The sequence below is a fragment of the Sitophilus oryzae genome, unplaced genomic scaffold (assembly GCF_002938485.1).
Source record: "Sitophilus oryzae breed Bouriz unplaced genomic scaffold, Soryzae_2.0 scaffold_1440_pilon_pilon, whole genome shotgun sequence".
NCBI lineage: Eukaryota > Metazoa > Arthropoda > Insecta > Coleoptera > Curculionidae > Sitophilus > Sitophilus oryzae.
This window is the reverse complement of record NW_022146105.1, coordinates 3,006,353-3,033,834: the sequence shown is the minus strand read 5'-3', so window position 1 is coordinate 3,033,834 and position 27,482 is coordinate 3,006,353. Positions and strand designations below refer to the sequence as shown.

General features: G+C 31.1%; 1 protein-coding gene across 4 annotated transcripts in view; it reads left to right on the top strand.

The window, feature by feature from the left end:
• Nucleotides 1-27,482, top strand: part of LOC115876795 (potassium voltage-gated channel subfamily KQT member 5) — a 62,896-nt gene that overhangs the window by 7,782 nt on the left and 27,632 nt on the right. For 3 of the 4 annotated variants that reach the window (XM_030892736.1, XM_030892734.1, XM_030892735.1), the window contains exons 2-5: nucleotides 7,328-7,524; nucleotides 14,220-14,414; nucleotides 22,984-23,118; nucleotides 23,580-23,662. In XM_030892736.1, the coding sequence (XP_030748596.1) occupies nucleotides 7,358-7,524; nucleotides 14,220-14,414; nucleotides 22,984-23,118; nucleotides 23,580-23,662 (580 nt within the window). In that variant the 5' untranslated portion in view covers nucleotides 7,328-7,357. Of the gene's footprint in view, nucleotides 1-7,327; nucleotides 7,525-10,679; nucleotides 10,898-14,219; nucleotides 14,415-22,983; nucleotides 23,119-23,579; nucleotides 23,663-27,482 lie in introns of those variants that run through there. The other variant, XM_030892737.1, reaches the window with a different exon arrangement.

Here is a 27,482-nt window from a genome sequence, read left to right as displayed (position 1 = left end):
TGACCATTCTAATCATTGTCGCATTGGCATAACAACCGACGACAATGTGCAGTGGTGTTAGGTCTAGAATGACCTCCATTGCTGCTGTTGGGCATGATTTCATGATACCTGTGATGCAGATGCATGACAGTCTCTGTACTTTGCACAGGTTTTGCCTTGCTGTATGTTGCTCTAGTTTTGTGTACCAAGCAACTGCTCCATAGGTAATCATGGGTCTTACTATCATGGTACATGGTATACATCCAGCGCAAAATGTCATCTGCATATCATAAGAGCCTTTGTGGCTTTGCAGGTAATGTTCTCAATAGGCCTGTTCCATTTAAGTTGACTGTCCAGGGATATTCCCAGATATTTGAGTTCCTGTGATGGCAGTATTTCCTTTCCATGTATGGATCTAAGTAGAGTGTTCTCTTTGTATACAGGGTGTCCCAGAAATAAGTGTAAGTATTTTAAGGGGTGGTAGATCTCGATAAAAGAAACATATTTTCTTTTTATCGTTTTTCAAATAAGTCCAAAATAACGGAGTTTTTTACTTTAAAAATTTCCAAAAAAAAATGTTTTTTGCTAAAATTTTGAGAACCACTTTTCTGGATTTTCTTTCTTGTAAATTTTCTTGTAAATTGTTATCTATGTTGCCATATTATTTAGAAATTACGTTTTTTAACTAAAAACTAAAAAATTTTTCAAAAAATTTCGAATTTTCAAAAAAAAAATTTCGCGAAAAAAACCTCATAGGCGTGTTTCTGGGGTTGAACTATACTACCAGTTAAAATACTTGCACTTATTTCTGGGACACCCTGTATAGTATGTCACTATAAATTATAAATGTCCTTTCAGCTAAAGGGCGGACTACACATAATATTTTACCTGTCAGTTTTGCGTGACAGGTAAAACAGAAGATCGTCGGGAGTTCTCTCAAGACGGCGCGGCGGTCCGTCTTAACCCCTTCTACACACTGTACCAATTACCAGAAAGAAATACGATTTTTAATTGATGTAATTAATTTTTTACACGTATACCTTCCTTGTAAATACATAATTATACAGACTCCTAGCAGGGAGAATTATATTTAATTATATCGTGAAAAGACTTAACAAAAAAGTTATTTGGAGCCTTGTCAAATTGTTTTGGCTCTAATTAAAATTGATGTTAATTTGCTTACGTAGCACGTCTTAAAAAATATATTACACAGATCACTTTTTGACTAAACAGTAATATATTAGAATGTATCTTTTTAATTTTTGTTGAAAGTTTTCATAAAGAACCTTAAACAAATATTTGTATTAGTATTCTTTTTGGCTTGCGAGTAATTTTTTATATAAATTTATAAATATATGTTATTTATATATTTTTATACCAAACCAAATCAAATTGATATGCAATTTTACTACGAGAATGTAACTCTAAATACACAATCGTTGATTCACCCTGTATATCTTGGTCATGAGCTTCCAAATATAAATGTGTTTACTTTCATGTCTCTATCAGTTCAGAAATTATAAACAAATTTCCCTAAATTTCAAGCAAACAGAACATTTATATCGCTCCTAACTCCGTATTTTTAACTTTTTAATTTATCATATAAATTTCACCTTTAATTTTACTTTATGCCTTATTTACATCGTAAAATTCATGACAAATTAACTTGGTATACTTGATAAATGACAGGAGCGCGAGCCTGAATACGACAAAGCGTGTTTTAAGTCTCTTTATGCCACGAAGATTTTAGAGATCCTGATAATCTTATTGCAGCGTCTTAAAATATCTGTATCGAGAAAAATCGTATTGTAACTATCTGGATAAAGCAAAAAAAACATTAAAAGCTTGACAATAAACGTAAAAGATTTATCACAAGGATTATCTATAGTCGTCTTTGTTTACAGATAACGTGAAAATAGGAAAATATACGATTAGTTTATTTGGAATAGAAATAAAGATGCTAGAAGTCCCATAGAACACAATGGACGATAAAGAAACTGAATTATTTGACGTAAGAAACTACTTTGAGACGGCTGGAAAGGAACGAAAAACCCAAACATTCTGTGTTAAGAAGTTGTAGTACAAGTTTATGTATTATTCAGAATTTGCAGAGGATCGCCGAACCTCATTATACCTAGTTCGTCAGAGAGTTTTCAGCTTACTAAATAATTTGCAGTTATTAGCTTTGTCGTTACGTTTATTTTCGACAGCCACAATTACGAAATTGGGTTGTGTTTAAATTACTAATTCATCTTTAAACTTGGAAAAATGTATGCCAATACCACTAAGAGCTCTTGTTTAATTTTCAAACCTCTATCTTCAATTTTCAAAATCTCCAATCATTGTTATGGTAAGGCAATTATGTAGAGTTTTCAGAGATAACTCCTGTGGTGCTAAGCCTAGGTACACACCGGCACGAAAAACGGGCAACTTAAAATTTTGATGTATTTTAAAGTTTTAGATATACATTTTATTCTAGTATGCAGATTTTGATGATTTTTTAAGCAATATGTAGCTAAATTATTTGACTTTTTAATATCTCTCATTTTCTTCTTTCTCAGCCTGGTTCCATCCAGTGTTGGATATATGCCTCTTCTAGGTTTTTCCACGCTTCGCGATCTCTAGCCAATCTTATCCATTATCTTCCCGCCACTGCCCTGACATCATCGACCCATCTCTTTTTTAGGTCTCCATAGGATAACTTTTTGGGGCCATCGGTCTGAATCCTGTCTTGCCACATGTCCTATCCATTGCCACTTCAGACTTGCCACTCTTTTAACAACATCTATTAATTTTGTTTTTTGACGTATGTGGGTGTTCTGTATTTTTTCCCTAATGGTGACTCCCAACATGATTCTTTCCATGGCTCTTTGTGCTACTCGTAGTTGTTCTGCTGTTTTTCGAGTAATTCCATAGTCTCTAAGCCATACGTAAGCACAGGTAGAATGCAGCTTTCGTAAGCCTTTTTTTAGGTTGATGGGCACCTTTTTATCCTTGAAAATATCGCTCATATTTCCAAATGCTACCCAATCTCTCATTTTAGTACCTCAATTATACGAGGGAAAACTAAATGCTGATATGTTGGTGACACTTTGAAACACCCTGTGGAATATGTTAAGACAGCAAGGAATTTAATCGTTTTATCATCTAGGTATACCCTTTCTCGATAGTGTGTTTTTTGGTTCTTCTCAATTGCTTTATTTTAAGAAGATACTAATATTTTTTCGTAATTTTTTAAAAATTTTTAATAATTTTTGCCAAATTAAAACCATGCCTTGTCCTGGTCATCAAAGTCCCTGGACGTCTAGCATATGAACTTGTCTCGAGGAAGCGACTGCACTGTATTTCGTGCTCATCTAAATCTGTTGCGACGTAATTTTGATCTCTATGATCTTCAATTAAAGCAACTATAGCGGATACAACTTCTGGCCTACTACCATACTACCATACAACTGTCCAGGAGCCAACAGGCAATAGTATAATATGATTTTTCAATAACAGACATTACATAAACCATAAACAGTATTTCATAGGTTTCATGAATGAAGTAAAGAAGTAAACTCTTGATATGATACAACTTCTGGCCTACTACCATACTACCATACAACTGTCCAGGAGCCAACAGGCAATAGTAATATGATTTTTCAATAACAGTGACATTACATAAACCATAAACAGTATTTCATAGGTTTCATGAATGAAGTAAAGAAGTAAACTCTTGATCAAAAGCAAAGGTTTTAACGTAAAAATTATGAAAAAATGTTATGTGTGTCTTTTTGAATAGCGAATTCTTATAAAAAAATAAAGCTAATGAGATGAACCAAAAAATAAACTGTCGAGAAATCATGACAGTAAATGTTTTTTAAATTCCTTGTTTTTTTAAAATATTCTACAGGGCCGTTACAGACTTTCACCAAAATAACATTTTGTGTTCCCTCTTAAAATTGACAGATGGGAACTATTATTTTTAATTTAGAAAGAGACACGAAAAAGTCAATTGATATCAAGCACCTATACGCGTGGGACAATTCCTAGCCCATATGTGTTCCTGTTCCTGTGCCCCCTGTTTGCCGTTTGTCATCCTATGTTACAACCCGACAACTTGTTGGTTTGTTCTCGTACTGGAGTTACATACATATAAACACTTCATATCTAATACACTGTTGTCTAAAATGCAAACTCTTGTATATTATTTGATATTATCTCTCTTGGGGAGCTCTGTTGATCCAAAAACTGAGTCATTGTGTGAAAATAAACAAGTTTAGTGATTACGGTTTTGCGGTTAACACAAAAATAATGAGTTAGTAAAATGTAATTTTGACGATCGTTGTTAAACACAGACTTTTATAGCCTATAAAATACAAGGAACAAAACTATATTGTAAAATAGAAATACACCGAAAAGAAAAATTGTGAATGGAAAAGATAAATTTCAGTAAATTAAAATTGCTCACTCTTATATTTGTTTTTACTTTTTTGTAAAAAGAACGTACAAAATTCGAGTGAAATATGTCAAATATCCGGAATACGATGTTATAGAACTCGAAATTGTGAACTTGAAATAATTCAATGTCATTATCGATCAATAACGTTCTGGCATGGCAAATTAATGACCATTGACAATGGCTTCGTTATATATTTTGCATTGTTGGCAAAAACATCGCAAATATTCTAACCGGTATGTTTAATGCAATGCTGAAATATCAGACAAATGCGGATTACTATAATTAAAAATTCCTATAGCTATATTTGCTTGTAAATCCAACGCAGTGTTCGGGCTATTATATGATTATTCGACATAGCCTATTAACACATAATCAATAATAATTAATGGAATGTTGTTAATAATATAATATTAATTAACTACAGGGTGGGCGCCTCTCATACGCCGCGGAAGCTCCAAGGAGAACGGCAGTTTCGAAATGGAATTTTGGCAGCATAAATATGTAGGTTAACTGAAAGCATTTTACAAAAATATATTGAATTATACAGGGTGTCCCGAAAAGAAGTTACACATCAAAGTTGTGTTTTTTTCTAATGGAACACCCTATATATTAATTGATTTTCGGATTCTAGGAAAAAAATGAAGGTGAGTTTTATTAAAGAAGCATATACCTAAAATCTAAGGATTTTGACATATTTCACATTTTGTCAAAATAAAGAGTAAATTTTAAATTTCGATAACAGCTACCTACCTAAATTTTAGTTGACCTTGTATAGCCTGATATTTAATTACAGTAATCATTGTATGTTAAACCAAATTGAAAATTGACCCGAAAAGTTATACAGGGTGAGACAAAATTAATATGGAACATTAGTCACTTTTAAAAGCAAATTACTCCTTTATTTTAAATGGAACACCCAGTATATTTTTCTGGTGTTCAATGGGGAATTTATATATCATCAAAACATTATTAAGATTGCCTACCCCTCAGACAAAGATTTTCCTAGATATTTTATTTTTTATGATTTTGCGTCAGTAGATCTTTTTTATTTGAAAAAAAAATCTAGGGTGGCTGTGTGATATACCTTTTGTTAATTTAACAAAAATTAAAGATTGTAGAGTAAAATACTCAACGGTAATAAAAAGATACACGTTTAAAACATATTTTAATTATTACAATTACAGATAGATTTTATTTTCATTTAAAAATTGTTCTTCATTTCTAGAAAATGTTAAGTATGTCAAAAACCTTACATTTTCTCCCAGATTTCCAAAAATCAATTAATATATAGGGTGTTCCATTAAAAAAAGCACAACTTTGATATGTAACTTTTTTGGGGACACCCTGTAGAACTCTATATTTTTAAAAAAGTGCTCTGAATTAACCTACAAATGCTCACAAAATTTCATTTCAATACAAACTGTCGTTCTCCATGGAGACTCCGCGGCGTATGAGAGGCGATATCCTGTATTTCGAACATGGTTGGGTATTTAGATTTGTATGCTTCTAAGCCCTTTTTTGCCCTAAAGTGACGCCAAAACCCCGCAAAAAAATTTCTACAGATAATATCTAAGCTCCGTTACAAGGTAGCAACCATCGCCTGTTGACATTGTATTTGACGTAGTAAAATCGTAGGCAGAACATAAAACTCGACGAAAATAGTGATTAGGTCGATTTTGAAAGGAGTCGCAAGTAATAAAACCTGACTGTGGATCGAAAAAAACGCATTAGAAACATGATCGTTGGATTTTCACGGACATTCAGGTCCTGTCACCGAATTCTATTGTCCTTCTTGACCTACATGTGTGTAGGAAGTCAGTTTTCAAAGCTGTATAGGAGGTTCCTAGAGGAAAACAGGAAAAGCTCTATCGTGGCCGATGACTATCTTTTTAGGGTCGATTCTGACGAAAATTTATAAATGCAAACTGCGAGATTTCCTGGCTCTGGGCCAAATTATTATCCCGCTATTCCCTAGGAACGAAAAAGTACTGAAAGAGTTTTCGGCAAAGGGTTAAAACGTCCAACGAGCTTAACTTTCGGCAGTTTGTATTTCAATTGATTTCATTATCCTCCAAGAAAATAATTTTCATATACGGAAAAATTGCTAAATGTTTCGGTTTTTCTGAGAGTTCCGAAAAGAGGATATTTTTTCCATACGCAAAATCATGAAAATTGGCGATTTTTCGTCACCGATTTTGATAAAACTGCTGTTACTAATTAAAAAGTGTAGAATTATAGAAAATATAGGCCATTATAGTCTTACGAGAACAATAATAGATGTAAGGAGCGTTTTAACCACCATCAAAAATAGTCCAAAAACAAGGGTTAAAAGAATTAATTTTCTCACAAAACTAAGATACCTAAGCTTTTAAAGGTGTATATATTCTGAATCTACATAAAATTTCCTACAAATACTGATATTTTAATAATTTTAGGACTATCTTTACTATTGTTGTAAGACCATTGAGAGTAAAAAATAGCCAAAAATAGGCGTTTTTTCGACTCTTTTCATACATAATATATAGTCATGAAAATTGTCGATTTTCGCCATGTCACCGATTTTGTTAAAACTTCTGTTATTTACTAAGTAAAAGGCGGAAAATAAGAAAATATAGGCCATTGTAGTCTTACCAGGACAGTAATAGATATAAGGAACGTTTTAACCATCATCAAAAATAGCCCAAAAAAAAAGGGTTTAAGAAATTATTTTTTTCACAAAAACAAGATATTTAAACGTTTAAAGGTAATAAGTATATATTCTGAATCTACATAAAATTTCCTACAAATACTGATATTTTCATAATTTTAGGACTATCTTTCTAAGGCAAAAAATAACTTTTGATTTCAATATCTTCAAAGAGAGTAGCTGTTCTATATAAATTATATAATGTGTTTTTTTTGCAGAACCGTTTCTTGACTTGAACCACCGTCAAGATGACATCAGGCACTACATCCCCCACCCCTAACGACTCGCCAACGCTATCGCATCGCCCTCTGCTAATCACTCGCGAACTAGAACTGAAGACAAAAAAAACGGTTGAGTTTCAAGCCGTTTACAAGACCGACGATGACAAATCCAACGAAGGATGGTATCAAGACCAGTAAGTGATCTAGACAATAAGTATTTTGAAAAATTATAGCATTAAGTGTATTCTAGAAGTTTTGAATCCCTTCATTGGTTACTCTGTATCCATTCCAACTTCTCTTTTGTTTGTTTCGTTTTATACTGAATAATAAATTTAGACCGATTTTCAGGACCAGAACTTTTTAGATGTTTGTTTGTTTAGAGATCTATATTTAACATCGCAAACATACAGGGACCAAAACATACTCTGAATATTAATTCTTATTTATCAAGACAAACAAAGCAGTTGTCATTATTTTACAGCTTTCGCGAACAAAAACGGCGTCATACTAGGCTTTTTTTTAACCCTTTCTAGTGTTAAAATGTAATTTTTATAATACTTTTTAGAAGCTCCCGTTAGACCAAGTTATTATAGATTATTTTTCTATAACAAACTAAAAAATAGAGTAATTAAATAATTTTATAATACAAATAAAATATATATCCCATGCATTTCCGAAGCATATATTATTGTAAACCATTAAAAAAGTTTAGTTCAGCCTAAATAATCATTTTTTAGGCCCGTGTTTTTGCAATAATAAAATGCGTCAGGTGGAAACATTAATAAATTCATTACCGCGTTTATCATATCTCCAACATTAATGTGGATTATATTTTCCCATTGCGTGACATTAAATTAGTAAATAACCGTCGCTATATTAATATTGTTGGCATATAATTCAAATCCACAATTATTCAAAAACACCTAAAACTTATATAAATTTATATACAGGGTGAGTTTCCTACGAAATAATTTTAAGGTTGAGTTTCCTACGAATTTTTGATTTTTCAATAGAACCAATATGAGAAATGGAAATGAATTCAGCTACAACACTTCATAAATCACTCCAGCAGCCCTAAGAAAAGAAAAAAAATTATACATACTGTAATTTCTGAAAATTTTCAATTTTATAAGTTTAATTTATTTTTTTTTTGTTTATAAATTATTGATGAAGAAGAAGAAGAATATATGGGAGGGGGTTAATCACCGCGACCTTACAGATCTGTTGTGTGTCCCCCTTTCTTGAGTGAAACTCATCATACAGTTTCAGAGCTTTGACACAGGCCAGTATCTGGGACGGTTTTACAGAGGTTGGTTATCCATCTCCGATATCAGTCGTACCAAAGCTTTCAGTGATGAGGTGTTCTGGAGTTTCCCCATTTTATTCGAGAGAATTCAAAAGAATCCCAGAAAGTTTTAATCTACTGAGGTGTTCGTTGAGGAGACAGTGTCGTGTTAAAAACCCTGTAACAATCCGAAGATTGTTTATCAAGAATCTTTACTTAAATCAAAGATCTTTGATATTAATCTGTGCTGTAGTGTGTGCAATCGGTGTAATAGTTATGTTATCTATCGTCAATCGTCAGCTTTATTGGTGTAGTATATTCGCATGGCCAAACATGAGCATTAGGTGTATATAAAGTGAATGAACTAAAACTCATTAATTGCCTTCAATTATAACCAGACAATTAGTAGTTATGGCTGTTGCGTATTGCAAATCGATTCAGCAGCTGCAGGAAGTGCCAAATAAAACTGATTTTCGGTTCAATTTCACTTCTTTCAAAACTATTTTATGATGTTTCGCGAAATTTTAAACATAATTACTAGAACAGCATAACTAAAGCTCATATTGTAAAATGCCAAGAACAGGATTGCCGGGAATGTGTTATACGCATTCCCTAAGCTTCTCAGTTCTGAAAATAAAAGAACGAAACAAGATTGTTTCCTACATTAACTGGGTCTCTGGATATTTAGATTTATCTATTAAATTAGAAAATATTTTTGAAAAATAATATTTCAATTGAAAAGTATCCTTAATTTTCACTAAATGTAATTTCGTATGTCATGTCCCATGTCTAAAATTTCCATCTCTAATTCAATAACGCATTCAACAGTTTAGCTGTTCAATAATTCAATAAGCACTTATTTTACTACTTCGAGCCGTAGTTTATTTGCCTGAATGCTCATAAAAATGAAACGATGTTCGATGAAATTTAGAAACGCGTTTTTTATAACTGAGAATCCTTGATTTTTTCAGGAATTTTATTTATGAGGAAAAACAACTTTGAACGATTTTTGTTTTTAAAACAATAATAAAATCATGGATCGTGGTCAAGTTACAGATTTTGAGCAGAATATTTTGATTGACTAATTAGAACAAACGTAGAGTATGAAAAGACACTCATAATATAGCACAATACTAGATATAAGTGACATTAAAGCTACCATCAAAAATCTCTGAAATACAAGAATTCAAAATATCCACTTTATCACAAAAAGAAAGTTTTTACTTCATTAAAACTTTAGGTGCTCGAAATTTAAATAAAATTTCCTACAAATGGCAAAATTTTCAAAATTTTATGACCATTTTTACTATTTATCTTAGACATCTGAAAACATTTCAAGAATTTACTCGTTCAAAATCAAGGTTTGAGAAAACCCACTTTATCGCAAAACCAAAGTATTTAAATCATTAAAACTTTATATGTTCAAAATTTACATAAGATTGTCTGTAAATGCTGAAATTTTCAAAATTTTATGACCACGTTTACCAGCTTTTTAAGAGCCTTGTATATATTTATCTAAAAAAAATTCACACACATCACGGCATATTGGCACTATTTAAAACTTTTGTGGTACTTTTAGTAGGTCGATCCCACTTCTGATGTCAGAATGTAGTACGTATTTTGCAAATAAAACACTAGATTTCCTTTATAACTTCTTTATTCCCTCGTAATACTCAGGATTACAGGATGACATAAGAGCAACCGGACATTCCCAATCGCCTATTCTTAATTAACTATATCATAATATCTAGGATCATTCTCTGAGTTATAAGGAGCTAAATCTCCCATAATATATAATAGCTTTTAAAAATTAAATATAGCATTAACAAGTCTTCTGCGGATAAAAAATTTCGAAAAAAGGTCAAAAAGTGAAATTTCCATGTGTGTTTAGTCTTCTACAGCTATTACGTATGGAATAAAGCTTGACAAAAATCCATTAGTAGACTTTTATAAAGTTTGGAGCGAGTTGATAATCGTGGACGGCGCACACCGGCTCTTTCGGGCACCTGCTGAAAACGCTCCTTTCAGCGTTTTCAGTTAGTTTCAGCGATGCGTACCGCACACACCACCATTGCTGGTCTGTGGCCAAGGCGCCGCGCGTACTGGAAATGGAAGAACTACTAAGACACCAGTCAAAATGATCGTTATAAACTCCGGTGCGAGTTGTTTTCTAAATTCCAGTGTTTTTAGCAATTTTCCCAGGACCGATTGGTCCAAAAGTGGCGCGAAATGTCGCAACAACTTTTTCAAGACTGAGAACGGCTAGCCCAAATAATCCTCATGCAAGTATTCTCAATTTTTCTTCAAAAATATATATTTTATGTTGCACTTTGCGGTGGTAGAATTTCGAATTCCGTGCACAACCAACGCATTTTTTTTAAATCAAAATTTAATTTTGTTTTATCATTTTTGTCATGTTTTTGGAAAACTTCTGGAAATACAACGTTTTATGTATGTTTTTAATATTCTGCATATATAAAAAAATAATAAAGCGTTATATCAACTTTATTTGGATGAATTTGATTTTCACACAGTTTTTTACATATTTTTCTACAGTTTTTTTCTAATAGTTGTAGTGTACTGTCTATATCTTTCAACACCGCAATGCAAAACGTTGTAACTGATTTATTTTTGGTTTTAGAACAAACCAACAAAAATCTGGAATAGATCGTTTTTTTAATTTTTTTAACAACCTCAATGTTTAATTTATTCTTCGCACAAAAATATACAGGATGAGTCTTAATAAGTGCAAATATTTTTAGGGGTAGTATATTTCGACCCCAGAAACAACTCACATAGGTAGTGGATTAAATTTCAAGAAAGAAAACCCAGAAAGATACAGTGTTTTTCAAAATTTAATTAAAAAAAAATATTTTTTTGGAAATTTTCAAAGTAAAACAACTCGGTTATTTTGAACTTATTTGAAAAACGGTAAAGAGAAAATATGTTTTTTTATCGCGATCTACCAGCCCTGAAAATATTTGCACTTATTTAGATTCACCGTGTATATGCAATCTTTTTCATAAGTGACCTCTCTTTTGATACATATTCACAATTATCATCTGATCAAAAAAAAATGGTGATCAAAGTGGCCTTAGAATTTGATAGTTATAACGCTAAACAATTACACTATATACAATGTGATCATTATTACTTTATATTATTTGGATCAATATTATATCTAATTTATAATATTGCCAGAGATAATTTGTGTAATTGATAAAATAATATTTTTTATAAAAAAAAATATATATCAAATAACTTTGATATCGTAAAGCCCTACTTATTTCTGCAAAAGTTTTACCGGTATTTTTTTTATTAAAGAATAACTTTTTCACAAACGAAATATGGAAAAAACAACATATTAAATAACATATCAAAGCCGTACTTATTTGTTAAAAACTTTTGCCCGTGCTCAAATATATTAATTAATTAAATTTGTATTTATAATGTTTCGTGATATTCGATTCCCGAAAATTCTTACCTAACAATTATCTTTATATACCTCAGCCAGAGAAACTTTTTAATTTCCTTTTACTTGGCAGGCCTAATTAGATTTATTTTAAGGGAACCAAAACATTGTATTTTGTAATATAATAAAACGGTTTCCCTCATTCTGCTGTCGAAACCGTAGATAATAATATAAAAAAACGGAGGTTTATTTTTTTGTCCGCTAAGCTTTCCCAAATCCACGTGTATTTTTTTAAATTGTTTTATTGTTTATCTCGCTCGGAATGCACAGAGAACTGCTTCAGTGCTGAAATCGAATTTAAGCTCTATTTTTCAAGCCATAATATGCAACTTCGGAAACTGTTTCGCCAACTTTCCGACAAAACAAAAACGTATTATTTCATTAGCGCTCAGTTTGCGAAAATACAACTTAAAAAATAGAATAGTAAATTTGAAAAGTAAAGGAATAAACGTTTTGTTTCTTTAGAAACCTTTTCCTTACTCGAAAAAAAAGTAAACCTGAAAAAATCTTCCAGAATAAACGTATTAAACTTTGTAAATTGTTTTAAATTTCAATACAATTATCATTCGTCAAAAACTTCCTTTTCTAAATAGATTAAACATTTTTAAAAATGTATTGGGCCACTTAACATAATGAGGGGTACAAAAAGAATCGATTTCAAATTTCAAATGCCAACATTGCCACTTATTCCGAGTAAAAATACTTGTGCCGTAAATGTAAATTTAATTATAGCTCTTCCCAACATGCAATCTATTAATTTCACTGCTAATATCTATTTAAAAAACATTTTGCTCAAAATACCTGTGTTATATATTATTTATAATCTATACACAAACAATAAATCAATCCCACTATAAATCAGAGCTTGAAACTTTACATTACACTTACGTACGAGGTGTTATGAATACATTTTATTTTTACGCTAAATTTACTAAGCCAGGCTGTAAATTCATTATTACTAAAGAAAAGTAAAAGAAAACTTTAACTTTTACTTTTCTTTAAAAATAATAAATTTACAGAAAAGTGCAGAGTCAATTATTACAAAAAGTTGGATAATTATGTTTATATTAAATTTGAAGTTAAGTGAAAATTAAATTGGAAAACTTATAGATATATCATTAAAAGTTATCCTGATTATGGTCTTTTTTATAATAATATATATAAAATTTCCTAGAAATGCTGAAATTTTCATCGATTTATAGCTTTGATTACTATCTTTCTAAGGCCTTTGAAAATGTGTAAAAAATAACCAAAAATTGGTAATTTTTTCCCATAGTCTTGAAAATCGGCGATTTTCGTCATGTCGCCGATTTTGTTAAAACTGCTATTATTTACTAATTAAAAGGCGTAGAATAACAAAATATAAGCCATTGTAGTCTAGCGAGAACAGTAATGTATGTAGGAGACGTTCTAACCATCGTCAAAAATAGCTCAAAACAAGGGTCCAAAAAATTAATTTTCTCACAAAGCCAAGGCAACTAACCCTTTAAAGGTGTATATTTTCTGAATCTATATAAAATTTCCTACAAACGCTGAAATTTTAATAATTTTATGGCTATGATTACTATATTTCTAAGGCCTTTGAAAATGTGTAAAAATTAGCCAAAAATTGGTCGTTTTTCGGCTTTTTTCCATAGTACATAGTCGTGAAAATTGACGACTTTGACCAAGTCTCCGATTCTGATAAAACTCCTATTATTTACTAACTAGAACGCATAAATTACGAAAATATAGTCCAATGTAGGCTTAACAGCGCTGTAGTGGATATAGACCACCTTTCAAGCATCGCCAAAATTTTCTCAAAAACAGAGCTTCAAAAAATGTTTATATATTCTAGAAGTACATAAAACTATCTACAAATTTTGAAATTTTCAAAATTCTACGCCGAGGTTTACTGTTCTTCTGAGAGCTTTAAATAATGATACTTATCTTGTAAAGCTACTATGACGCCGGTTTTGTCTCGATAACACTAGACCAAAAATTCGATAAATTCTAAATTAAAGCTTTTGAAGTTTTGCGCTCTAGTGCTAAATTCGCTCTATCTCGGAACGTAGCGGTTTCCAGAGCATGCCGTTAAACGAATGGAGTGCAATAACCGTTGCTAATAGTGTGTCTTGACGAAGGCTCTTTAGTTACAGGAGCGTGGTTGACGACAAAAATCAGAAAGTCCTGGGGGCGAGACTCCTCCAACCTAGGATGTCTCTTCATGGAAAGCCGGTGATGGATCGTCCTCCCCGTAGGGATGCCCGCTACAGGAAACGGCAGAGTCGCATCTATAACTTCTTGGAGAGACCTAGTGGTCCCGATTGTTACTATCACATCGTTGTGTAAGTATTCTACAAAAAAAATTGTTTATTCACCCTCCATCGTCGTTTATCGGCTTGGTGCATTCTCCGCCGGTGCTGCCACCATCGGAGAATATCGTAAACAACTAGTACTTACAAATACACGGGTTTAAATAGCGAGATTATTTAATTATTCTAAAAGTGTTAGGAAGTATAATTTGTGAAAATTCTATAAATAAAAATAAAAAAGTAAATATTTTGATATATTCAGAAGGTCTAACTTGGATTATATAGATGAGTTCAACTACGGTTTTGCTAGTGGGGCATAATTGGGGCTATAACGAAATTTTTTAAAGGTGCATAATTATAATTTTAGAAGATGTTCATAAAAAATTTAAACACTAGATGATTAAAAAAAGTATACCATTAATATTGCAAATTATATGTTATCCTCTATTAGTATATATGTATGTCGATTGAGCACTTGGTTTACTCACTTGTTTCGTTGAACTGCTTGAATCAATTTTTGCTTTTGGTCAAATCGGTGTGAGAAACTATGAAGCTATAAAATGTTGTTTCGGAAGAGTTGAATATCCGGGAAAGTTGTGTTATTGAATGTTATTGCACTTAACATCGCCCTAATTACGCTCTCGTTTACGAGTTAACATTTTTTCGGCAGTTTTATTAACATTTGAAATTGTCACAACAGAACACGACGCGACGCCTAGTTCGAATTCTTTTTCACTTATCACTTTTCACTTAATCAAAAAATTGGTGGATGCAAAAATTACTCTTATTTTCCCATGCTTGAAATTTAATGTATCATTTCATACTATCATAGCATAGACTATAATCAAAAACAAGTATTGAGGAAAAAAAATGGGAAAATTTGGGAAAATAAGTACCGAAAATCTCCACTGCCTCCTGGACTATAACCATAGAAGCTTAAACGAATATTTTTTTGAATGAAGAATGTTTCAGCATCGTTTTAAAGATGTTAATGTTTTTGCTGGAACTCTCAAAAAGAATGTGTTTGCATTTATAATATCTGCTCTCGTTTGTGATTCAATAGCAACGCATATAATTATAAATATGCACATATATTCAGAGGGGGCGCCTATAGATTTAGCTTAGTATAATTTTTCAAAGAAGCGGAATCATTTACATGCTATTAACGGAATTAAAGGTCTGAAAAAGGTTTTATCCGCGCGTAGTACATGTTACAATAGTAAATGTACAGTCATTTGTATTTTGTGAAATATTTATTTGGAATACTGCGGAGATTTCCGTTTGGCTAAGGCTGGAAGTGTCCGAAAAATATATAGCATATAATAACCGAAACCTTTCCAGATGTTAAACGATTTATCTTTATTGTTCAGGAGGTACTCCTATTGAAAATAAATTGGCTATTATGCTAGGTCTAGATATATTTTGAACAATTAGTGAACTATGGAAGGAAACACAATAGTCAGAACTTTATAACGATTCTTAAAATTCATCCATTATTCATTGAAAAAAATACGGAGTTCTCTCTTTTTTATTATCAACCTCCATTCGAAAGGGAAACTAAGGAAGCATTGTCCTGAAACTTTAATTTTAACCCTGCATTGAAAATTCCTGCAATCGCTTCAAACTATGGGCAATTTTAACCAGATTGCTAAAATAAGTTATTGAATACCACGCTATAAAAAAGGGGAACAGAATTTATAAGATATGAAAGGAAAAATAGAAACGCTCTGGCCTGTAAAATGAAGAAAGTTTCTCTCCATTTCCACTAAAGGTCTAGCGATATCGTGTAAACTCGTATTGACCCTTTTTTGAATCAATCTCACTCCTCTCAATTCTAATAGAATAAATTTTTGATAGGGTGAAACTGAATTTGGTAGTGATGAAACTCCTTAAAGATTAATGAATCCCAAATTGTTTTACCATCCCGCATTTTTTTTCTCCAATTGAATAAATGAGAAACAGGTACGAGGCTTTTAAATTGCTTATTATTGCCCGATCATATATAATATAGAATATTTTAATTTTTGGATGGCTAAATGTATTTGCGAACATTTAATCCAATTAAGTATTTTGTTTTCGCATGCATCCGGCTTTTAATTAACAATAATTAAAGAGCAACAAATGAAGCGGTTAAAGCGTTTATCTTTCCAATATAAAATTTTAAAATAGAAAGTTATTTATATATTTATCGTTTAGAATAATTTTGCATTGATTCAATATGTAAGGAATTGATTTAGAAGTTATGGCCTCAAAAATCAATCTTTAAACAATACTGTTCTAATTAATTACCCAATTATAGAAAACTTAATCAATTACAGCAACTTAAATTGAATCATTTGAATTCATACTCGGCTCCAAAAACGAAAGAAGACTAATCCATACCATACGTAGCCTATTTAAACCCTATAGAACCCGAGTTTTCTCTGACATAACTCAATTATGTAACAAGCCAGGTAATATTCAACTGAAAAGAGGTGTTTTTCTTGATAATTTCGTTTGGATAATCTAATTACTGAGCGAGAGGCGCTTTGTTTAATCAACTGTTTAATTTATTCCGATTTTGATCAAAAGTAGCCAGATTGCAGAAGCTTTAGAGAATAATAAAACGCGGGTGTTAAATCGAAAAAAAACTCGTTCAAAGAAAAAGCTGTTATTTCCTTCAAATATGCTGTTTTAGGCACAAACAAAACACAACAGCTTTCTAAGTGAAAAAAGGGCACCCTGCTGCTTATTGGAAATATCTTAGCTTTGTCAACATATTGTCTCTAGTAGTTCTACAAAGGAAACAAATTCACCCGTACATACTTTTAGATTGCTCTTATATGTATTAACAAAAGGAAAATTAAATTATCCTTGAAAAAAAAAAAATAGCCAATGCCATGACACCGACGTTAAGGAAATAGATATTGATGCTTGTAGGGTTTATTTTATCGAGAGCCAGTTCAAATTAAATTTTAAATAAAAATGCGCGCTGAAAATGTCAGAAGGATTTTTTAATTATTTCTCTAGCTCGAATACAAAACTTTTCGAGACCTCTTAAATCTACGACGGTTTCCAATCAGCAAATTGGAATTTTATCAGAGGAAAACTTAAAGTTTAATTATTGGTACATTTGCTAGATTGAACTTGGACTTGAATACATTTTGTCAATCAATACAATAACTATTGGCATAATTTAAATTTCCTGTTTTGTAAGTCCATAATAGTTAGCGTTTCTGGACGTCCGGATTTACCCAAGTGATCTGGCCGGAATTTGAAAAAATCCTAGATATTTTTTTCATCTAACCGTAAAACACTTTGTTAAATATTTTAATTGGTACGATGTCACATATCTACTGCACTCTTGGATGTGAACAGTGAATTCGTTTGCCTTTATTTTATTATGATTACTTGCGCTTTATGAATACGAGTCTGTCCAACGATCCATTACAGTGAGAGCCTGTCATTTAAAAAATTTACAGATAAATTGTATCTTCAGATATTTTTTGAATGTCATATGTCGAAATCTTCCCTGGTTTGGTTTGGATCCAGCTCAAGGATTGTTCCTTTCATCATATTTTTGAATCAAAACCTAATTTTTACGTATATTTATGAATAAGGGAATACACTTTTAACAGAGTGCTAATCAATAAAGGGGTTGCCACGGGTCAAAGTTTTTCTTACTGTTTTATATGAGTCCGGCAACAATGCGTCGGGGATCTGTAGCTCCTATAATAAATAAACTTAGGAATTTTGTTTAAGTGCAAACCGAAAGTATGTATGGTTTGGATAATCTAATTACTGAGCGAGAGGCGCTTTGTTTAATCAACTGTTTAATTTATTCCGATTTTGATCAAAAGTAGCCAGATTGCAGAAGCTTTAGAGAATAATAAAACGCGGGTGTTAAATCGAAAAAAAACTCGTTCAAAGAAAAAGCTGTTATTTCCTTCAAATATGCTGTTTTAGGCACAAACAAAACACAACAGCTTTCTAAGTGAAAAGGGCACCCTGCTGCTTATTGGAAATATCTTAGCTTTGTCAACATATTGTCTCTAGTAGTTCTACAAAGGAAACAAATTCACCCGTACATACTTTTAGATTGCTCTTATATGTATTAACAAAAGGAAAATTAAATTATCCTTGAAAAAAAATAGCCAATGCCATGACACCGACGTTAAGGAAATAGATATTGATGCTTGTAGGGTTTATTTTATCGAGAGCCAGTTCAAATTAAATTTTAAATAAAAATGCGCGCTGAAAATGTCAGAAGGATTTTTTTAATTATTTCTCTAGCTCGAATACAAAACTTTTCGAGACCTCTTAAATCTACGACGGTTTCCAATCAGCAAATTGGAATTTTATCAGAGGAAAACTTAAAGTTTAATTATTGGTACATTTGCTAGATTGAACTTGGACTTGAATACATTTTTGTCAATCAATACAATAACTATTGGCATAATTTAAATTTCCCGTTTTGCAAGTCTGTAATAGTTAGCGTTTCTGGACGTCCGGATTTACCCCAAGTGATCCGGCCGGAATTTGAAAAAAATCCTAGATATTTTTTCATCTAACCGTAAAACACTTTGTTAAATATTTTAATTGGTACGATGTCACATATCTACTGCACTCTTGGATGTGAACAGTGAATTCGTTTGCCTTTATTTTATTATGATTACTTGCGCTTTATGAATACGAGTCTGTCCAACGATCCATTACAGTGAGAGCCTGTCATTTAAAAAATTTACAGATAAATTGTATCTTCAGACATTTTTTGAATGTCATATGTCGAAATCTTCCCTGGTTTGGTTTGGATCCAGCTCAAGGATTGTTCCTTTCATCATATTTTGAATCAAAACCTAATTTTTACGTATATTTATGAATAAGGGAATACACTTTTAACAGAGTGCTAATCAATAAAGGGGTTGCCACGGGTCAAAGTTTTTCTTACTGTTTTATATGAGTCCGGCAACAATGCGTCGGGGATCTGTAGCTCCTATAATAAATAAACTTAGGAATTTTGTTTAAGTGCAAACCGAAAGTATGTATGGTTTGGATAATCTAATTACTGAGCGAGAGGCGCTTTGTTTAATCAACTGTTTAATTTATTCCGATTTTGATCAAAAGTAGCCAGATTGCAGAAGCTTTAGAGAATAATAAAACGCGGGTGTTAAATCGAAAAAAAACTCGTTCAAAGAAAAAGCTGTTATTTCCTTCAAATATGCTGTTTTTTTATATGTAAATTTATATGGGAAATGTCATTGATGTTCATTTCCCAGCCAACTGGACGCCGTTTTTTTTCGATCATACGGTATTTTAATAGTTTCAGAAATATTAATAAATAAAAAAAATCAGCCTTTTTTAAAATAAAATTTTAAAAATTCAAGAACTGTCCTGAAATCAAAACTATATTAGGCATTTACTTTAGATGGTCTGTACTTGCCTTGCTATAAATATCGTAATTTTAAATCATACAGGGTATTCAAAACTGTACGTAAATATACAACATAAATTTTCTTTGTTTTTTTTAATGGAACATCCTGTATATTATAATTTTATTAGATGAAGAATTAAAAAATGAACACTTTTTGTACTTGTAAGTATTTCAAAATGTTTAACAGTTTCGCAGATATTCGCGGTTTTATATTTCATATGGCATTCTCAACAGTAAATTTTTATCAAAGCCACCCAATGATTTTCTCTCTGAAATACTCCAAATACAAAAAAATGTTAATTTTTCAGTTCTCCATCTATTGAAAAAATTATATACAGGGTGTTCCATTAAAAAATAAACGAAGAGAAATTATTTTATATTTTAGAAAATTTGGCGTAGAATGTTGAACACCCTGTATCACTTAAGATTACGATATGTATTTATAGCAAAGTAAGTAACAGACCATCTAAAGTAAATGCCTAATATAGTTTTGACTTCAGGACAGTTCTTGTATTTTTTTAAGATTTTTTTTTAAAAAGGCTGATTTTTTTTTATTTATTAATATCTCTGAAACTATCAAAATACATTTTAAAATATCTTAGGATTATGTAAAGTGATCAGAAATGAAGCCAAATTTGAAATAGTATACAGGGTGTATACAAAAATCATCCCGATCCACTCACACTTTTTTGAGACACCCTGTAGAGGTTAAATATTTCCCTGAAGTACATCCTAATACATACTTTATTATAGGAGCTACAGATGCCCGACGCACTATTGAAGGACCCTGTATAGCAGCATCAGTTAGAAACAGAAATCAGATCAAATTTTTACGGGCAAGTCTAAAACTATTCTACATATACCTACGATAATAACCATGTGAAAATACGAGAAAGGCAATACTATTGCGCTCCTCTGCAAGTTAGGTCATGCATTAATAAGATGAGGGATTTCCCCCAACTCGGAAAAACACCCGGAAATTTCACTACCAGGATTATTTTGTAGAGCGGTGGTGAAATTGGGGCAGGTAAAAAAATAAAATGCTCGAAAATGAGTTGCCGGCGAAGTTTAAAAATAACTAAAACGAATTAACATAAAGTTTTACAATTTACTCCACTGGATATTGTGGAAATCGAGCTTCCAAGGCAAATGAACACGGTGCAAACTGAAACTGATATAGAAAATTACTTTCTATAGATACCGCATTTATTTTCAGATTGTGTTACAAGGTGTATGTCCACTGTACGACTACACTTTTAGGTATTTTTAGAGCGAAAAAATACATTACACTAATTGTACAGTCAATATTTAATCTGTTCTGGTTGTAAACATATAGTTTAATTTCAAAAGGTCTTGTTTTAGAAATATCTTTTATCGTCAAACTGTAACTCTATAAGCCATGAAAATAATATTGGTGTATTTATTGTCTGATAATGCTACAATTTGTCCAAATAAATTTTCTTGTGAGTTTCAAAATTGTTAAAAAACTTACAGTACAGGATCCAGCTACGGGATTACAAGACTCATCATATTAATAATCAAAACCTAATTTTATATATATTTATGAATAGGGGAATACATTTTTAACAGGGTGCCCATCAAAAATTTGCCGCAAATAGGGGTTGTCACGGTTCAAAGTTTTTCCTATTACTTTATACGGGCCCAGCAACAATGCGTCGGTCAACTGTAGCTCCTATAATAAATAAACTTAGGAATTCTGGATAAGTGCAAACCTAAAGTATGTATTAGGATGTATTTCAGGAAAATATTTCTACAGGAGGCCTCAATAAAAAGTGAGGGAATCGAGATGATTTTTTTTTAATGGAACACCCTGTATATTATTGCATTTTTGGCTTGCTTTCTGATCACTTTATATAATCCTTAGATATTATTAAATATATTTTGATAGTTTCAGAAATATTAATTAGTAAAAAAAAATATTTTTTTCAGTGCCTTTTAAAAAAATTAAAAAATCCTAGAAATGTCCTGAAATCAAAACCATACTAGGTTGTTCGTAACTAAATATCGTAATCTTAAACCATACAGGGTGTTCAAAATTCTATGCCAAACTTTCTAAAATATAAAATAGTTTTTCTTCATTTTTTTAAATGGAACCGCTAAAAATTCTAAAATGCTTTAAATACAAAAAATGCCCATTTTTTAATTCTCCGTCTAACGAAGAAATAATACCATTGTGTTCCATTTAAAAAAAAACGAAGGAAAACCAATTTATATTTTAGAAAGTTTGGCATAATTTTGAACACCTCGTATGATTGAAAATTACGATACTTATAGTAAAGTAAGTACAGACCAACTATAGTAAATATAGTTTTGATTTCAGGACAGTTCTTGTATTTTTAAAAAAAATTAAAAAGGCTGAAAAAAATATTTTTTTATTTATTAATATTTCTGAAACTATCAACAGCTCAATAATATCTTAGGATTATGTAAAGTGATCAGAGAGGAAACCAAAAATGCAATAATATACAGGGTGTTCCACTTCACTCACATTTTTTTGAGTCACCCTGTAGAAGGTAAAATATTTTCCTGAAGTACATCGTACTACATACTTTAAAGTTTGCACTTATCCGAAATTCCTAAAACTTAGGAATTTATTATAGAAGCTATAGATGCCTGAGACGCATTGTTGCCGGATCCGTATAAAGTAGTAGGAAACACTTTGAACCGTGGCAACCCCTCTAGGGGTCTTTGATTGGCACCCTGTTAAAAGTGATTAAAAATATGATGAGCGTAATAATCCTACAGCCGAATCCTGTAGACTATAAATCTAAATAAAATTCTATACAAATAATGAGATTTTCAAAATCTTACGACAAAATTAGCAGTTTTGAAACTTTTTAAAATTACAGTTGAGGGTTGGAACCTTTGGTGTTATACAGCAAAATAAAAACACTAAATCACCACAATACACCAAAACACTTTTACTTTTACACTGGACGCGCGTTTCGCTAACCATGTTAGCATCATCAGCAGATGATTATAAACTGAAAAGTAGTTTATAATCATCTGCTGATGATGCTAACATGGTTAGCGAAACGCGCGTCCAGTGTAAAAGTAAAAGTGTTTTGGTGTATTGTGGTGATTTAGTGTTTTTATTTTAACTTTTTAAAACCCCAATTTATCATGAACGAATGATTAAAGTTGTCAAGCTAGCTGAGTTGTCTTTTCCAGGTTTTTTATGGTGTTCGCCGGATTAGTTTTAAGTGTGTTTTCAACCATCGAAGAGTACGAAGAAAAGGTGGGAAATATCTTGGTATATACGGAATCAATTGTCTGTGTTATATTTGGTTTAGAACTAATGCTTAGGTAAGTCTTATGTGAACTATTTATTTTTTCTAAAATCTATGTATGTATGAGTAGTGTGTGTGACTAGTTGAAAGTGAATAATAATGGTATAAATTTATCTGGGTACCATGCCAAAAAAACGAATTGAAATGTCTTTTTATGAAAATGTATTGAAAGATAACAGGTGATATAAAGGGAAATATCCAACCAGGTAAGAACAGTAGATAAATTTAAATATCTCCTTTCAGCCGAGCCTCGAAAATATTTAGTGGGTCGTTTGTAAGGCAAAAGCAGACAAACTGCGTGTTATACGAACATTTTACAGACTTTTAGGACTTCCAAATGGTCCATGTGTACGTGTATATGTCTTTGTGTGGGCAGAAACCTTTTTTTTTTGAAGAAAGCGCGACAAAAAAAAGGAAAAGAGATGTTTTTACGCGCCAATAATTTTTTTACCGTACGGATAATTTATTTTATTCCAGAATCTGGTCGTCGGGCTGCCGCTCACGCTACCAAGGCTTTATTGGCAGGCTTAAGTTCATAAAGCGGCCTTTTTGCATAATCGGTAAGTGTCAATTTGCCTACTAACAAGTCGAATGAAAAAATCATATAATCATCCCCTTCCAGGAAGTAGGTTAAGGTTGACCTTTGACCCACTCAATTTCACATTAATTGTCCAATTTCTATGAAACACCATTGCACTTAATAAGGGCAAATACAAGAGCCAATGCTAAATAAAGCCAACTGTTTGCTCAACGTTATGCAAATGATGTCGAGATTAATTACTCAAAATGGAATAATTAACAGTTATATATTGCTTTCTTCACTCTCGTTAATTATATGCGGTCAAACACAAAGTATAATTAATAATTCACTCTCGTAGCGTAAGCTTTAACCCATGTAAAATTAAAATTGCTATTTCTCATTTTCCCACATTTTAGTCAAATAGAAAATTAATTCCAAATATCTAAACCTACCGTAAACTGGAGTATCTTTGTGACTGCAACATAACTTTCGTAAATTCCTTATAGTTTCACATTCAAATTCATTTTGAAAATTCGTCATTTTCAAAAATAAATGTATCTGTACTACATGATATTAAAAGGTAACTAAAAAACGACTAAATAACCCAATCTGGTTTATTAACACTTCAAAAACTACAAATAGGTGTAATTTACGAATTCTGTATACTTTCAAAGCTACAAACAGAACTGTAAAGTTCTATGAAAAACCAGTTAGTATATCTTAAAACACTGTTATTTTCCTCATATTGGTAGTAATTATTACGTAAAAAACGTTTTTTTTAACTGCAAATTTTTTAGTATGTATCCTGAATATCATTTTGTACTAAAGTTGGACATGGTAATTGAAGTGGTCTTTTTAACGAAGTTATTTAGTCTATTGTATGTGTGAATTTTAATTATTAAGGCTAGTGCTAAGCAAAGGCATACCTAATGTCAGCAACAGGATGTTTTTTAGAAAACAAATATGTCTCGTAAATATTGGCGCTTGCCCAAATCACGAAATTACAAGGGATTAAAAGAGGAAACAAGGATTTTTTGATGGAGTTATTGAATCCCCAAAATTAGGGTGCACATACATATACAGGGTTGTTCACCACATACGACACGGAGTATTGTAGCTAAACGATTATATTTTTACAAATTGTAAGTTTTGGATTCGATGAAGGACTATTAAGGTACAATTTAAAAATAATTTTACAAGATACAGAGTGTCCCAAATAAGTAAAAAATATCAAAGTTGTATTTTTTTAAATGGAACACCCTGTATATTATTACATTTTTAGTTTCTACGATTAAAATAAAGGTAAATTTGATTAAGGTTTATTATACTTAAACCTTACCGTTTTTGAAATATTTTCAATTTTGTGAAATTGCAGTAAAAATTTTAAGACTTCATTTCTCCAAGGGTATCAAAGTTTTTAATACTAAATATTTACTGAAGTTTATTTATTGATCAGTTATTCTGTTACAATAATAAAAATAATACTACCTTATACAGAGTGTCTAAAAATTTATTTTAAATAATTTCTAGCTTTAAACGCCAATAACTTCTTTAATTTAAATGGAACGCCCTGTATATTTTGGGAGAATCAGATGCACAATTTAATTGTGTTATACCATTTTTTACCTATCCCTTCAAGGTTTTGTAGAAAATGCATTTTCTTATAATTTAGACCTCATTTATCAATATACCCATGGAATATTGACATTTTAGATTGTTTTTAAAGCAACAAATGTACAAAATGTACAGGCTATTAATATTATCGTTTTCAGCAAAACGATAATATTACTAGCCCATTTGTATGCAAAAAGAAAACTATTTAAATCTTTATAAAAGTATATACCATTAATTAAATATAACACCATTATTTCCGCCCATATAATAACTAATTTCATACTTAATTGTGTTCGTTAATAAATTAATCTAAATAAATGTGGATTTGAGTCAGAAATCAATATAATAATATAATAATAAGTTATCAAAATGAACGTCTCTGTTGTTATAAATAAGCATTTATTAAAAAATGAAATATCATTTTTAAGGTGTTACTTTTTACCACACTGTCTAATACACATACAAAACTCAGTTTTTTAGTATTTGGGGCAAATATTATTAATCAACGCAAACAGTCAGTTAATGTAGTTTGAATACTGGAATCATATTAATTGGTCCTCTTTAACAAATATTTAAACAGTTTTTTTTTATTTTTTAATGAAATAAACGAATTATATCGACAATATTAGTATCTGTACTCTTTAAAAATTTGGTACATCTTTAAGAATAATCTAAAATGTCAATATTCCATGGGTATATTGATAAATAAGTTCTAAATTACAAGAAAATGCATTTTCTACGGAAACTTAAAGAGATAGGTAAAAAATGGTATAATACAATTTGATAGACAATTAAATTGTGCATTGATGCAAATCAAACAAGTTATTGCCGTTTAAAGCTAATAATTATTTACAATAAATTTGTAGACACTCTGTATAAGTTACTATTATTTTTATTATTGCAACACAATAACTGATCAATAAATAAATTTCAGTAAATATTTAGTATTAAAAACTTTGATACCCTTGGAGGAATGAAGCCTTAAAATTTTTGCTGCAATTTCACAAAATTGAAAATATTTCGAAAACGGTATGGTTTAACTGTAATAAACCTTAATCAAATTTACCTTTATTTTAATCGTAGAAACTAAAAATGTAATAATATACAGGGTGTTCCATTTAAAAAAAATACAACTTTGATATTTTTTACTTCTTTGGGACACTCTGCATCTTGTAAAATTATTTTTAAATTGTACCTCTAATAGTCCTTCATCGAACCCAAAATTTACAATTTGTAAAAATCTCATCGTTTAGCTACAATACTCCGTGTAAAAAAATCTTGTCTTATTCAGTTTTTTAAAAGAAACATATGTTAATATTACGAAAATATATTTTCTCAAACTTTTTTAGCTTCATTTATATACAGGGTGGTCCGAACTGTATTCCGGAAACTCGGGCCGCATATTCTGCAAATAAAAATAAGTAAAAACGTTCGTATATATACAGGGTGTAGAAGTTTCATTTTTATTTCGATTTTTTTTCAAATAATTTCTGAAGTAAAGTCAATATTTGAATGAAAATTGGTGTCTGGGAGTTTTTTGACATGAGAAATTTGATTTTGATGCCAATGTGACTCCTACTTGTAGAGGGCGCCACCTACATATATTTTATCTGCTTTGAAGAGTAATAACTTTTCGTCCGTACCTGTGTAAAATTACTGACTGAAAAAATATACATTTTTTAACGTAAAAAATGTCCCTTGGTAAAAATCCCTACGAGCAACCGTTCTGAAGATATTTAGAATGGAAATAGTAAATATTATGTACATTATTGATAAAAAATAAACAATGTTGACTAAATAGTTATTAGACTGAAATCATAAATTTGACATGTTTTTGTGACAAAAGTTCAACAGAAACTATTTTATCGTCATTTTTCCGAAGAAAATTTATGATTAATTTTAAAAAAAAGTTCCCAAGTTTATCATTTCAGTCAAATAACTATCTACTCAACATTGTTTTATTTATTAATTTAATATCTTGAGAACGGTTGCTCGTAGCGATTTTTTTACCAAAGGACATTTTTTACTTAAAAAAACACGGAAATGTATATTTTTCCACTCAGTAGTTGGTAGGTGGCGCCCTCTACAAGTAGGAGTCATCAAAAGTCCATCAAAATCAAATTTCTCATGTCAAAAAACTCCCAAACTCTAATTTAATTTTCATCCAAATATTGACGTTTCTTCAGAAATTATTTGGAAAAAATCGAAATAAAAATGAAACTTCTACACTCTGTATCTCCGAAAGT